At 42.3% G+C, this 16,029-nt stretch overlaps 1 protein-coding gene across 10 annotated transcripts in view; it reads right to left on the bottom strand.

The window, feature by feature from the left end:
* GIGYF2 (GRB10 interacting GYF protein 2) overlaps nucleotides 1–13,205 on the bottom strand; it is a 75,445-nt gene extending 62,240 nt beyond the window's left edge. For 8 of the 10 annotated variants that reach the window (XM_063166723.1, XM_063166726.1, XM_063166729.1 and 5 more), the window contains exons 1-2: nucleotides 13,109–13,205; nucleotides 1,173–1,252 (exon numbers count right to left, since the gene is read on the bottom strand). In XM_063166723.1, coding sequence (XP_063022793.1) covers nucleotides 1,173–1,213 — 41 coding nt within the window. In that variant the 5' untranslated portion in view covers nucleotides 1,214–1,252; nucleotides 13,109–13,205. Of the gene's footprint in view, nucleotides 1–1,172; nucleotides 1,253–12,212; nucleotides 12,240–12,543; nucleotides 12,706–13,108 lie in introns of those variants that run through there. The other 2 variants (XM_063166725.1, XM_063166724.1) reach the window with 2 other exon arrangements.
* Between the last annotated feature and the right edge of the window lie 2,824 nt (nucleotides 13,206–16,029).

Genomic DNA, 16,029 nt, shown 5'->3' with positions numbered 1-16,029 from the left:
ATCTAATCTGGTTTTTAAAGTAACTGGAGACTCAATACGACAGTCCCCTCACTGTGACACAGTTCATTAAGTTGCTGTTGAAATATTTGCTTTTTTTAGCATTGTCTTCCCCCTTCTCTTTTTAATATAACTTTGGCTTCCATCCATCAAGAATGTAATCATGTCTGTCTTACACTGAAGAGCACTCCAGCACAAGATATCTGCCTGGTGGTATATTTATAGATATTGATAAATTCATTCTTTAACCTTCTTTCATTCTAACAAAATAGACTGAGCTCTCATTGTTTCACAAGCTGCAAATCATGTCTTGCTTCTTCACTGAATTCTCTCCAATTTTTGTATATTGTGTATAGAAATGTGTCAGCAAAAGTGAATGTATTCAAGGAACAGTTCTGTCACATGCTCTGCCCAACTGTATTTCCTATAACCACCCTGCATTCCCATTCACACACTTGGACACCAAACACTCTGCAGAAACCACACCACTCACAATTCCTGTTTGTAACTGAACTCACCAATACTTTACAAGAAACTGGAACAAATGCTGAATAACCACACCTGTGCAATTGCTCTTGCACAAAAGGCAGGACAATGCAGGTCAGACAAGCTGTAAAACTAACAGCTGACAAAATTATGTGACAGCATGGATTCCCTTGAACACAACAGCTCTCTTTTCCTGACACTTTCCAATACAGTGTGCAGGACACTGACACAAAACTCTCATTTTTTTCCATATTCCATACAGGGATTAGGTTCTTTAAAACTGGGAAAAGAAAAAGCTTGCTTAGCTATAGATTTAAGTCAAGTGAGGAGAGTTTAAGAACTTCCTTATTAACATTCATCACACAGAAAGACTGAACAAGCACATCTTTAATTATTCTGTGCATACCTCTGAGATCATAAACATTATTCCTCCTTCAAATGCTTGGCAGCAAGGTAAATATTATGCATTAACATAACAAAAAACCCAACTCAATTCCTACACAAAGCCAATTCACAAAATAAAGACTGATTTTATAATATTGCTTTAGATCACAGGCCAGGGGCTGAGGGGAAACAGGACAAAACAAAGATACTGTATCCCATTTAGTCCCATAATCAATTCTGCTCCAAAGGAAAAAAAAAGTCCTTTTAAACAAGTTCTGGAGTCTGACAAAATAGACAAAACTTACCATTCAGGCCCAAAGTTAAGTGTCTGAGTTTCTGCTGCCATTTTTTCCTGTTCTATTCCTCTTTTTTAAAAAGTGTGAACCTGAAAAATAAAGATATTTATTATGAAAACAGCTGGATTGATACAGTGCTTCACAGATTAATTCAAAATACAAAAGCACACCTGGTCATGCAAATAAGTGAAAAAACTGACTACACTGATTTTTTTTAAGGAATCCATTTCAGCTTTCCAACACAGATTGATTTAGTAATATAGGAGCAACTGCATCAAGATTTCTTCCCTAAATCCCTCTTTTAACAGCTCAAACAGGACACTGGATTAGGGTGTCTGAGGAAACAATTTGTACAAACACAGAGAACTTGATGCATAATCCTCTTCTCCAAGAACAGTAATGCTTAATTAACAGAATTGCTGCTTCCTGACAATTACAAGAGGATAAAAACCCCCCTAGAATTACAGCAAGACAGATTTGCCAGCTGAGTGGCAGAGTATTCAAGAATTTTCCACTGCTCATTCTTGAAAAATAAGCCTTCTAAAGATTGAGTACATCCAATGCTACCAAATACTCCAAAATTCTGCAGGCAAATGGCAGCATTTCTTTCATTCTTGGTTTTATTAAGCAGAAGAAATGCATAACTTCAGACTTTAGCTGATTTCATTGCTATCAGCCAAGGTAACTCCTGCAGACACCAGGAAGGCTCAAGTCAAGTTCCTACATATCCAGAGTGTATGGACAAGAGCAGATGAAGCCACACAGGAGGGAAAGAACAAGACTGAGGTAACTTTTCCCTAAGAGAACCAAGTCCAGCCCAGGCAGTTCTGGAGAAGTGCCCTTTCATGCAATAAAGACAGCTCCTCCTTCATTCCAGCAGCTGCCAAATCCAAATCTTCAGAGCAAGATAGTTTGGTTTTTTAAAAACCAACACACTGTAGGTAAAGCCCAAGAAAAAGAAGAATTTGAAGCATCATCTTCAGACACTGGTTGATTAGACTTCAAGAACCCATAATGTCAGGGAGGGAACTCTGCTGTATCAGAATCACACCCCTTAGCAAATCCAGGGACTAAATAAGGAACTTCATGAGTTTGTCTATACTTTGCATGAAAAGGTGATGAAAAAGAAAAACAAAATCCAGGGAGATAGAGGTGGAAAGGGCGTTACTGAAAAAAAGCAAGACAAAACTAAACAAAGGAAGCTTTTTTTCCTTCTATTTATTCCACATAAGTAATAATATTAAAGAAAATAAATCAAGATTCTCAAAGCAAGAAAATGACAAAACATGCTAAAATGAAATATGCTAAAATTGCTTGAGCAGATTTTACCCAAATACTCTGGGCATAAGATTACAAATGCTTATAAACTCCCTGCAGTCTAAACCCACCAACTAACATTTGGCTTGTGTATTTTAACAACATGCTGTATCTTCTTTATCCCATACACAAAGTAATTTATATACAAATCTTAATGGTTTTATTTTCACAATAATTTTAGATAATTAAATAGAATTATCCCTACTAGCTGTACCAAAAGCTAATACAAAAATACCCAGATATTCTCCCAGGCCTAGTCTGAGATTATTTTGGTCTGATTTAAGTTGCCTTTTGGAAGCAGTTTACAGCTCATGAGAACATTCAAGCCATATCCATTCACCATCCAGCATATCAAAATGTAAGGTGAGGTACCCAAAGACAGCATGCAGCAGCCACAAGAGAAAATATGGTGGGGCAATTCAAGTAAACCATCATGCACACTGGGCAGAAAGAAGCCTCTAACACAATTCCTAGCACCCTTAATTGGATGGCTGTCCCTCCACCTCCTGCAATGCCTGTAATCCTTCTGCTGGGGCTGGTGTGGGGTGGAGAGTTGTCAGATCAATCCATGTGCATCACCAGGGAACCTGGGATCTCTAACTCCAAACATCACAGCTAGTCCAGTATCAGTAACACCAAAAAGGCTGCCACTCAGGGTTAAACAACATCAGATACAAGGACAAAGCACTAAAACCCAGCTAGAATCAAACTGTTCACTGGTTCTGGACCCACCTGGCCCCACTCTTCAGCCTCTGTGTTATCTTCCCAAAAAACTGAGGATGCTGTGTCATGTTTCTCTACTAGACTTCTAAGCAGTTTAGTACCTACACTAGTCTCATCCCAGTGAGCTGCTGAATGGCTTCCCCTAGCCCTCGTTTTGGCCACCACATTTTGTTTTGTGAACTTCCTCTTATCTATTGCACTCAGGTAAGTTACTCCATCCCTAAAAGTTCTGACTGTATAAATTTTGAACTGCAAACAAAACAACTGTAAGTGAATGAAATTGTACTGAACACGTCCCCTCTGAAACAGAATAAAACAGACATGCATGTGATCTGAACAGATGTGACAGGTGAAATGAATAGTCAACATTACCCACAAATAAAACACACATTAAAAAGAAATTACAGGCAAGTTTGGGAGAAAAATATTGGACAAGAGACACCCAGAAAATGGGCAATGATTTGGGAGGGGGAGGGCAAAGAACAGGGAAAAGGCTCAGGAAAGCTAAGACAGCAAGTGCACCACAGGAAAACACTAAAGCCACATGAGAGCAGATGAAACAAAGGGAGTGGAAAGCCTGTGCTGCTTCTGCTGGCCCTCAAAGCGGCAGCCAAAGGGGAGAGCACCAAGAGCAACCTGAGAGGAGCCTCTGACAGCGACTGCACACCACACCTGGCTCCTGTGCAGGAGCAGCTGCACCAACTGGAAAGGCAAGTTGGAGTGGACAAGGCAGCACTCGCATCACAGGAGGAGAAAGTCAGGGTGGAGCAAGAAAAAGGATGAGGAATTCAGAGACAGGAATGAAGGATCAGGTCACAAACTTCACACCTTTTGCTTAGCCAAAATGGTAAACTTATCACATCTTTATTACCTAGATAATTTTTCTGGGTCTTAAAATTCACTATTAATAACAGAAATGTTGATTTTGGTATTTATTAAAATGCTGCTTACTTATTAATCAAGGATGGCAAATTACAAAAATAACATATACCCAATATTTCCTCCTTGATATAGTTTGATGAGGGAAAAGCCCCTTTCTGAACAGCTAGTTTTGTGAGTTGAGGTTTTCTACAAATCAAAGGTTATTCATCAAAAAATCTCCAAAGTACAGATTTTACATGGGCAGAGAGCACATGGGCAGCCCCAGGCTGAAGCAAGAAACTGAGGCAATATTCTGATAGTGGCAAGTTAACACCACTACCAAAGGCCAAGGCAGCTACCTGGTGCTGCCCACCGCTCCTCCAAACTGGAATGTTTTTCCAAAGTTTTCTTCAAATAAGGTCAATGCTTGATCAGGGTGCCAGTGCAACCCTACAAACAGTTGGGGTTTTCCTGCATGTCTTTAGGGGAAAATGGAATTGGGACCCTATTTTCCTGAGGTGACAGCCACAACAGCCACTGACCTGCCTTCAGCATGCAGGAGTAAAAAGAGAAGAAATCACATCAACCCCACCAACAACCTGCAGGCTGGCAAGGGGAAAAAACCCTATTTTGTCAGCTGTTTAGTACTTTAAAAATCAGAAGTCCACCCTGTGAACAGACACAAATTGTAATCTAATAACATGAAGCCTTTAAGTGGCTTTCACTCCCAATTAACAGGTAATATCATACATGCAGAAGCTGCCATCAGCAACACTCATTTCACTGGCTTACTTTAGGAACAATGGTTATTCTACCAAGCTTACAGTTTCTTAAATTATTTTTCAAGCTCACCATTTAGTACCTTACAAATGTATTAAAGCTCTCAAATATCTGCTACAGACACAAGCCAGAACTTGATTCTACTAGCTAGATTTATGTGTTAAAATATGTAAGATGTTTCAGTTGAAGGCATACAATTACTGTGGCACGTTTTGCCCACAAGCTCTGGTATCTTATTTAAAACATACAGCTAGCTAAATATATAAATAAATATAAATATCTAGCCAAAAAGCTGTTTTCAGAGATCTGAAATACCAAAACTACCCCATTTTCCAGACTTTGCTCAAGCTCACATAATAAAATTAAGGTTCATGTGTTACTGATGGGCACCTGCATTAAGACTTTCAGGCAATGCTGAATTCCTACATTTCCATTACAGAATTCCCTCAGCTAGTGGCACATGACTATCTGTCTCACCAAGATGTTCTGGGCAGAGACTACCAAGAGAGGTTCTTGGCATTCTAAGTTAAGCCTAGGCAATGGCTGCATTCAGGTCTGACCATCTAATCTTTTCTGCAGACAAAAAAATATTAAAGATTTGGACTGTCATTGCAATTTATAGCTTTGGGGCCACTGCATGCTTAGGTTTTTAATTAACTTTGGAAACCTAAGCCTTGAAAAATATATATACCACTGATCCTTTCTATACACAGCTATTTTATTTTTAAATTATCTACTCTTTGATCAGAGATGTTTAAGAAGAAAAGTATCCTTTCCTTTCAAGATAGTTCTGTTGCTACTGAAGGTCTGAAAAAGTCTTTTAAACCCAGAAACTGGATGAAAATGTGAGAACCAAAGACCACAACAGAAATCCAACATGAGCAGCCTTAAGTGCAAGGAAATGGGCTGTCCTTAAGTAAATGTGGAGGAGGAATTTAACAGCAGTGCTCCACCATTCAACAGCAACATTACATCAAGATGAGAAAACTTCACCTTCCACAAGCAAGAAAACTCCACAGGCAGCTACCAGAGCTAGCTAATGGCAGTGCCAGTAACTGGGTTTTAAAAAAATTAACAGGTTCACTGAAAAATTAATGCTGATTTTCTCTAATTTTTGAAATATTAAGGATGATCCACAACTGCATGCAAGCCACCTTTGAAGTGCAATGGTAAACAGGATGACTCAGGTGGCTCCACAACCTGTTTGATATTAATCACTGGCTAAAGCAGACAACACTGATTAAAGGACACTGACATAATTAAGGCCAGGCAACACAGATTTATGGAAGACATGCAATCAAAATATACTTTTGGAAGAACAGAAAAGTCATTGCTTGAGCAAGTAGATAAATTTTAACTTCTGCAGAACATTTCAGTTCAGGAGAATATTAAAAAGGACAAAATCATTCAGAACCACACAAAAAGTCTCAAATCATCACAACCTAAGTTTTCTTCTCTTCTAAAGAATCTACAACAACCCATCTCAGAACAAAATTCTCAAAACCAACTAAGAGGTAAGAAGCTATCTTCTATAGAGTCTGTAACATTGGCCACAAAACTTCTAAAACCTAAGGATGACAAACACGGATATGGTAAATAATGGAAATGACACATCATCAATTGTACCACCATGAATTATTCAAGGACTCAGTCCAGTACAGCAGCTTGCACTGAATAAGGCAAAGTCAAGAGACTCACAAGCAGAAAACACAGGCAATATATAAGAAATGTAAAACTATTCTGGAAAAACACAGTCCTGCAACCATGCTGAGATGCATTACATTAATCAATTTAAAAGGAATATATGATACAAGATTGACCAGAAGAGCTAACAAAAACCATTTAACCCAGGAAAACAAAAATGCAGAGTAAATATACACTAGACTTTACCACTGAAGTGATACTGTGTCCTTTCTGTTTTAAGAGGCAAAAGAGCTGTAAATCAGGTGTTCAAAAATTGATAGAATCTGACAGACATGCCCTACAGTGAGAAGAAAAAATACCAACAACATACTAAAGCTCTATTTATTAAGCTTTGAGAAAAAATTAAGTATCTTAGTCTGTAAATGATCACTCAGATAAAAACATCAGAAGACCCAAGTTTATTCAGTGAAGGGACTGAAGCAAGATATCTGGAGATAATCAACAAAGTTACCTGGTTTTAGATCAATGTGAAAATATTTTCTAATAAGTAAGTTCTAGTGTAAACAGAAAATTATTCAGAGGAAAAAAAACCTATTAGTCACATAATACAAGATGCCAGCCAAGTCACAGGAGTCTCTTCTGGCTTACCAAACTTGATTCCTGATAAAGAAAATTTTCCAAGGCCTATCTACCCACACACCATAAAGTTTTTCCTAAGGGAGCAATGTCCAAACCCTCCACTTCTCCAGAAACTGCCTCTATTATTACACTTACATTTCTGGATCTCTTAAAGTCTTTTAACCTCCCTGTCTCAAACCCTTGCCAAAGTATTTCAATCTCCTGGCAATTTCTGATCAGAAATTGTCCATGACCACCTCAAACAGCACTTTCATATTGGCACTGCCCTGCTCACTGCACAGGGGCACCTAAAGCCTTATGGAGCACCTCAGCTTGCAACATGTTGCACCTCAGTCAAGCAGGACAAATACAAGTAGCCCTTCAAGGACAGAACTGACACAAGAGACTGACAAGACCTACACTCCTCATAACCAAATCAAAAAACAATTGAGAACATGAAGTGACACAACTCAAGATGTTCTCCTCCTTTCCTACCTACTATTGTGAACTTGGTGGTTAGATGGAGACTGGAGAGTTCCCACTTCTTGCTTCACCTGCACACAGCCAAAGGTGAACACTTTTCCCAGCTCCCCCCCCCAGAACACAGCGTGACCTCCACCTTTATTTTATTACCAGACTCGGGCCAAAGGCAGACACCAGTGATTAAACTCCAAGCACAGCCAGGGAACCACACCCTTGGCCGTGCCACTGGCTGGAACACAAATGCTTCTCATTCCAAATCCTAGCCCAAAATACTGCCAGAGCTCACTTCCCAGCTTAAAAAAAAATAAAAATCACTTTCACATCTGCCTACCTTGTACATGGAAAACTTGCTGGCAGATAACTATTTCACCTGTGCCCTTCCACAAGGCATGACAGATCAAGATGCCAAGTGTATCCAGCTGCTCCCCAGCCAGAAGCCAGACTGTGAATGCAACCAAAACCCCACTGCCCCACCTCTGTCCCACTCACCACACACATTATATAGCCCATACATACTTTCAAAGTGGAAGAAATTCACTGACATCAACCACTGAATTAACAGATCTGGGTTGCTGACAGGTTCAGGGATTCATTTTTAACACATCCTTTCAATAACCAGCTGCTTTGGGCTTTGGATATTCTCTCCCTCCCCTCCAACCCTGTTCCTTAAGGTTACCTGCTCATGCAGTTCTGAGACATCCTAAACTTCAGGAAACAAACATCCAACAGTGAGTGTTTAATAAAATATTCTAACAGAGAGAATCAGCATGTCTATCAGACTGCACACTACGTATGAACTACAATACTTTTTAATAGCATATCCATTTTTGCAAAATTTGCCCAAAGAATTCACTTCTTTTGATCCAAGAATTATATATTTATAAATTGACTTGTGATATTAACCTGATCCTGGCCTTAGGACTCTTAAAACTTACGTGTTACAGAGAAAATCACATATGCAGATGATTCAGCATTAACTAAGCCTACCATGAAAGCTTCCACTGCTTTTAATGGTGGTTGAATGGGGCATCTGATTTATTAAGTCAAGTTATGAAATGTTTTTACATAAAAACCTTGCCATATGCTATTCCATGATCAGCCTCACTCACTTTCTGTCACACAGTCTAACACTGACGTCAGCCCTGCTTTGTGCAGGAGGCTGGAGCACACAACCACCAAAGGCTCTTCCAACTAAATCATCCTCAGATTCTAACACACATGGCCCAAAAAATCACTTTATAAATCCATGACTTGCCAGCCAAACCAACTCCTTCCACATGGCATTCTGACTCTAAGGCTGAATGCACATAAATTCTGCTATTCAGCTATCTATCATCACAAACTTCACCCAAAGTCATCTCTGCAGTGTCCAGAGTGCATCTCCTTGTTTCTTCCAGTCTGAACAGACACACCACCACACATGGATCCCATCTGCTTTCACCCAAACTGATCAACCATAGACATCCAGAGCCTCTGAGTGTCCCAGTCACACAAACCAGTATCTTTACATAAAATACTCCTAACAGAATGCAATGTACGTGTATTGTCAGGAAGAGAAGGAACACAAAAGAAACTGTTTCATTGTAACCAGAACCTGAAACAGGTATTTCTCTACTGAATAAAAAGGACAAAATTTCAAGTAACAAAACACAAACTGCAGTGCATCATGCTTACTTTCACTGGAATAGTAACTATTTAACAGTACAAAAATATCTTTCTAAACAGTTTTTGTAACTGTATATGTCAGCTTGTTTATCTGTTTATAATGACAAACTACATATACAAGCAGACCTACTAAAGCCATCAAGTTATTGCTCTTTATTTCCCTAAAATTTTTAAACATATGGCCAAAGAGAGCATTATGATAATGCACTGTTTTAATAACTGAGATGATCAAAAAATAGTGATCCAGAAAGCAGTCAATAACACAGTAATTTAAAACAATTCTCTAAATATCCATCAAAAACTTTCACTGACCTACACACTCTACAACCTCTACACAGCTCATGGGATTCCTTCTGCTTTTCTCATAATCCTGAGGTCTCCATATCCAGCTTCTATACATTACAAGCTTTAAGGATTACAGGAGAGGCTCACTCCTGGAAAAACACACTTTGATTTCATGCTTGGGAAAAAGCTCAGATGCATCAAAACAATTCTATGCATCCTTCCCATTTAAAAAAGAAGAGAGGCAAAGAATGATTTCAATGGCAGCCTAGTTTCCCATGCAGGCATCAAGCCATCTCTACAGTGTCTAAATTGAAGGAATGCTTAATCACCTTTAGAGGAAATGGAATGAAAGCCCTCCCTCTGCAAAAAAAGAGAAGTGGAGAAGTGGACACGTTTTGTAACCAACACACAGAACAATCTCAGCTCCTAACAAAGCAATGCAAAGACCTCAGCCTGCTACAATCTCCAGCTGCCATCTGAGCTAAACATAAAAAAATAATGGTATTAAACATGCCCATGGTGAACTGGTTATATATATCCACACACATATTGCCACCAACCACAAGAGGGCCAATACTGTACAGACCTTGTCACTTAAAGCACTTAATTCTTAGTTCCATCCATAACTTGGGCACACCTTGAGCAAACTTGCTACATTTTCTCACTTCTGGTGATTTTCAAGCCAGATCCTTTATGCAAACAAAAAAAACATTCTGGAGTTGAGAGCAAGAGATACAAGGAGAGGCTGAGCTGGGCAGGAAACTGACTTTGTTCCCAAAAGAGCAAACCCCATCCCCCTGCAGCATTTCACACACCTTGCCTTTCAAATGTCACTCTATTAATTAAAATAAATTGATGAGAAAACCACACAAAGCAAGAGTCCCTTTCAAGGCAAATGCTTCCTCAGTAAACAAAGAAAAAGGTTTCTGCTCACCAAAGCATCCAATGGCTCTCTAGGAAGCTCTGTAGGGAGAAGGCTCCCTTGCTCTGCCCCATGGCTCTATCTATAATCATGAATTATAAATAGTTTATCTCCACTAATCTTTGAGCAGCAGCACTGAAGGGGGGAATAATTAAGGAAAAAAGAAAAATTAAGAACAAGCTGCTTTTTTTTTTCCTAAATCAGACTATGAGAGAATTTTATACCATACTTTGAAGAGTCCTAGGGAAGAATTTTAAAGACCTCAATGAAAGAATAAGAAATATATATATGACAGTTACCTGAACTTGCAAGACCAGACAAAAGCAGGCAAAATGAGATTTCACATTCTTAGTAATTAAAATAAATAAATGAGCAGAGAGGCCAAAGGGGAAAGCACAAATCATAGTGCCCAGCTCTGAACCATGTTTTCCCTTCCAGGTTTAAATAGAAACCTTTCAGCACAGAGATGCACCAGCAAAGCCTTCAGCCACTCAGCTGTCCCAACAATTTGTTCCATGGGACTCTGACATCTAGGGCTGCTTTTATTTTAACGAAGAATCTCTAGATCTTAAAAAACTACTGATTTTTTCTTACATTCAGGTATGAGGAACTCCAGTGACAGAACTTCATTCAGACATGAGAGATACATTGGTGCTTAGTCACAGTTCCTTAATAAAACCCAAAACCTACTTTGCACTCCCTTTTTATTTTTTTTCCTCAACTGAGGAGTAAAACTTGAAGGAAAAAATTAATTACAAAGCCCTCAGCTGTCTATTTACAAGCATTTTTTTTCACTTACATAATCACAGGGACCATAGTTTTAGTTTACTATATGTTTTAGAAACACAAGCAGAAATGCAAACAGGAGCACCTGAGGATATTTTACAATCCTCAAGGTCAACACCTGTAACAAAAGTAAGAGTCCAAGTTTTCACTGTGTTATCAATTTTTTTAAGCACCCTGTGAAACAAATCATTGCTGCTCCAAAACCACATTAGATTTTAATTCTGTGCTCCTGCTTTAAAACACAGGCTCAAGAAAGCATTCAGAAAAAGGCCCAAAAGAAATACAGTGAGCAGGTGTCCCCAGGCACACTATTGCACCCAGGGGCTGGGAGAGCCTGAGAAGCTCCCAAAACCATTCAACCCCAGAATTTACACACAGCATTGCCAGATACTGGAGCACTTTATCAAAGTCTCAAAATAGGAGGTGACATCCAACTTCCAGGGCTAAAATTCTGCCTTCTCTTTAATCCAGCAAACTATTAGACAGAAACTTTATTTTTTTTTTTAATCACACATTCATACAGGAATTAACACCAGGCACACAAGCACTGATATCAACTGACTGGTACAACTACATGAACCTGGGGAGCAAAGCAGGGGCAGATGGGGCCATGGATACTCAACGCTTCTGGGGGCACCCCCAGGATTAATTAGGTCACACATTTTTACAACTAACTGCTCAAAGGATACCTATTCAAATGCATGGCAAGAAAACCAACACCTCATAGCAATAATATTCTTATTATCCACTGCAGTCACCACCCAAGGACAAAACTTAAAAATAGCGAAACAAAGCTTTTGTTGGTGACAACTGCAACTAATTTTGTTTACAAAGGTTTCCAATTATCACACTGTGTATCAACCAAATGCTCCATTCACATTACAGCAAATTAACTTTTGTTTATTAAAGAGTTTCTTAAGAACAAAAGCAACCAGCAGAATCATACGAAAAAAATTCACACGTACTTTCCAGGAACTTGCCCAAGTCAGCTCCTGAAGCAAGAAAATAAAATGTGCAGCAAGAAGTTAGAGGAATATAATCAGAATTCAAAAGTCCTTTTCCCATCCACCCAAGCAAACAGATATTCAAGAATGACAGTAAAAGCAGCACACCACGAACGTTGAACTGAATGTTACTGGGGGAAACGTGGATTTTTATTCCAGGAGCACTACTTGGCAATACCTCCTTTTGGCCTACACCTTGTCCCAATTCAAAGCGCAATCAGAGAGAACTGAAAAAGCCGTAAGTACTCTGTTGACACTGAAACTACTCGTCTTGGATCAATACCAAACGTACACAATTGTGATCGATGCTTTCTTCAGCCTGCCAAGGCTCCTCCAGTCAAACACTGCCGGTCACCGCTGCTCCAGGCACCCTGCTGCCTGCGCGGGGGAAGGCTCGGAGCTCCCTCCTTCCTCGGCCAGTGTAACCCGACAGGGCCGGCCGTGCTCGAAGCGGGGCTCACCGCGGCGCTGCCGCTGGGCTGGGAGGGGACGAGCGAGTTCACAAGGGTCAGTGCGAGGGGAGACGGCCCCGGAGGGCGCTGAGGAGCGGCGGGCGCCCCGCCGCCGCCTGACAAGTACCAAGGACCCGCATGGAGAGCTCAAGGCCCGCTCGCCCCAGCTCCAACGACCCCTGCAGAGGCCCATGGGGAGCGCAGGGGGGCCCTCCAGGCGCACCCCCCCACCCCCCTGGGCGGCCTCGCCTCCCGGTTAGGCCGCGGGGCGCCTCGCTGCTGCGGCAGCCGAGGCGGACGGGAGCCGCCGGCAGGACCGGTAGTCGGGCGGGGCGCGCGGCGGCGGGGGCGTGGTAGGGACGGCCGGGGCAGCGGCGGGGCCGGGCGGCGGCGGGACGGCGTTACCTGCGCTCCCGAGCGGAGAGTCCCTCACAGCCGCGGCGGCTCCTCAACCCAACAACACAAGATGGCGGGTGCGCCGCCACGCAGCGTCACGTGAGGGCGAGGCCACGCCCCCAGGCCCCGCCGCGAGACCCGGATGAAGCAGCGGCTCTTCCCGCCCACCCCCTCGTGTGACGTCATCCCGGAGCGGGGCGGGCCTCCAGCGCCCCCTGCCGGACACGCGAGGGCGCCGCAGCGCCACCCCCGCCCCTGCCCTCGCAGTCCTGAGGGGAGATGGGGATGGAGGGACCTGGCAGGGCCGGGGGTACCCGCGCCTCCCGCCCTGCCCGAACCCCCGGTAATCAAATCACTGCCTCAGTTCCCCTTGCGCTCGGCACTGATAAGGCCACACCTTTAGTCCTGTGTCCAGTTTTGGGCCTCTCAATGCCGGAAGGATGTTAAGGGGCTGGAGCATGTCCAGAGAAGGGAACGGAGCTGGGGAAGGGTCACCAGTCTGACGAGGAGCAGCTGAAGGAGCTGGGGAGGGGCTCAGCCTGAGGCTCAGGGGGCCCTTCCTGCTCTCCACAACTCCCTGTGACAGGAGGGTGCAGCCGGGGGATGGCCTCTGCTCCCAGCGAACAGGGGACAGGACGGGAAAACATGGCCTTTAGCTGCAGCCAGGTGAGTTTAGGTTGGACACTAGGTAGAAATTCTTCACAGGAGGGGTGATTAGGCATTGGAAGGGGCTGTCAAGGGAGGTTGTGGAGTCACTGTTTCAGGAGGTGTTCAAGGAATACCTGAATGTGGCACTCGGTGGCCTGGTCCGGTTGACAAGTGGGGATCAGTCACAGGTTGGACTCGATGATCTCAGAGGTCTTTTCCAACCAGAATGATTCCGTGATTCTGCCACCCTCCCGCCACTATCTCACGCACACACACAGGCGGCCTCAGCAGCGCAGTGTGGCTCCCAGCCTTATCTGTTTCTGTGGTTCCATGAGGCAATTCAGCTTTATCGGTGGCCACGAGAATCTCTGTGAGAAGCCACCGTGTGTGAGCACTCTCAGTGCCCAGGCACTGGACCCGCTCTCGCCCGGGCACTGGAGGAGCCCTGAGGCCGCTTTGCCTTGGGAGTCACCCTGGGAGGCAGCGGCAGCTGCTGTTGCTGCTGACAGAAAAAGGGCATTAGATGATACATATTTTGACTCTTCTGATGGAAAAATCAGGAGCTCAAGGCAAACTTTCTTCAGCTAAAAATATCAGTTTATTTTTAGTCCCTAAACCCATATTAGTACATGAGGCAGAATAGCCCCATGTGGTTCCTTCAGCGTAAAAAACTATTCTTGGCTGTTACGCATTGCTGAAGGTATAACCGTTTTCAGCTGAAACAGTTTCACTCTAATCATGATGTCAGCCACAACCCATGCAGCTTTCTACATCCTCTTCTAGGTGAATAAATACTTGTCATTGTGTACTGAATGACAGCCAAAAATGATGCAACAGTGAATACTAGTGATTCTTGTGAGCTAATGGGTTGAAAGCGTGTAATTCTTGGGGCTTATTTTTAGCTGAGAGCAACATAGGACTACCTCACCCAAAAAACCTAGAATGGAATTTCTCCATTAGGAGGCTGGTATGGAAAAGCAAAGCTCCCTAGAAAAGGGCTGGCCTCTGATAAGCTGCATTCAATCCCCCTGGTTGTTGTCACACAGCTTGAGCCAATACTAATAATGATAAAGAGAGGGAGGGAGGGAGACCGTGCTGCATTTCAAACTGTCAGTGAGAACTTCCAATTTAATTGCAGAAGCAGCTGTGCCTTGTTATTCTACTTATCAAATGTGAGTTTGAGCACTCAAAAATATTTTCACATGCTCTAAGACAACCTTTATCTGAGATGGAAGATGTTTAGCACTTGTGGAAATTTTTTTATCCCAGTTAGCACAAACATTATATTACTGAGACCAAAAAAAAAGAAAACCCAATTTCAAATTCAAGAAGCATCTGAAACATTCCTCATCTGCAGAACTTGGCATTTCTGTGAAATACCTCAAGGAAACTCAGATGACAATCTTTTGGTAATAGCAGATGCATCTTAAATCTTCCACAATTCATTCAAGCAGAACAGAGAGAATCTCATGAAAATTCAAGACTGTACCCGTGCGGTAAAATTCCTGCATGGCTCAATGACAGAATGTCAGCTGATATTGTGTAGGTGTGAAATCACCCCAGCAGCCAGTCTGGGTACCAAGGGCATGATGTACTTCAGAGCCCTGGATTACTGTGCCAATTCATTCACACTAGTAAAAACCCAAGTGCAGGGAAGCAGCATTCCCAACATACTATAAACTTTCCTTACTAACCCCTTGTTTTCACCCATTCTGGCTTGGAGGCAGGAGCCCGCCTCCCTCAGTACACTGGCAAGGCTATGAACACAGAGCACAGCTTTGAAATGAGAAATAATGATCACAAAGCAGCCCAGAAGGATGTGTCACAGTCATGTTTCCCCTTGCCACTCCTGCATTTTTGTTACTTGGAAAAGTGATTCCCCTGTTTGTTGAAATAACCAGGGATTTTGTCTGGGAAGAATCAATATGTTCTCAGCAGCCTGTTTTCCATGCCCTCATTTGTCACATCCCTAAAAATAATGAAAACAGCAGCAAAGCAGGCAAACATCCAACTGCAGTTTTTAAAGTCAGTCACTTCAATGCATCTGTCACCTCAGGTGGCTTGTGCTGAAAGATACAATAAATACCACAATCAAGCTGCTACTTCTGCAGCACTCAATTACTTTAAGATGTCTTGGGTTTATTTGGACACTCCCACAAGGTTAAAATGTTATTTTGTCTCCTTAATCCTCACAGATAAACCCCGAACCCTGAGCCAGGAAGAGCTTGATCACACCATTTCTCTTTCTCTCTGCTGTGACCACACTGAGCTCTTTAGGTGAG

The sequence above is a fragment of the Melospiza melodia genome, chromosome 12, assembly GCF_035770615.1.
Source record: "Melospiza melodia melodia isolate bMelMel2 chromosome 12, bMelMel2.pri, whole genome shotgun sequence".
Classification (NCBI taxonomy): Eukaryota; Metazoa; Chordata; class Aves; order Passeriformes; family Passerellidae; genus Melospiza; species Melospiza melodia.
The sequence above is the reverse complement of the archived record's forward strand: the minus strand, read 5'-3'. Positions and strand labels throughout refer to the sequence as shown.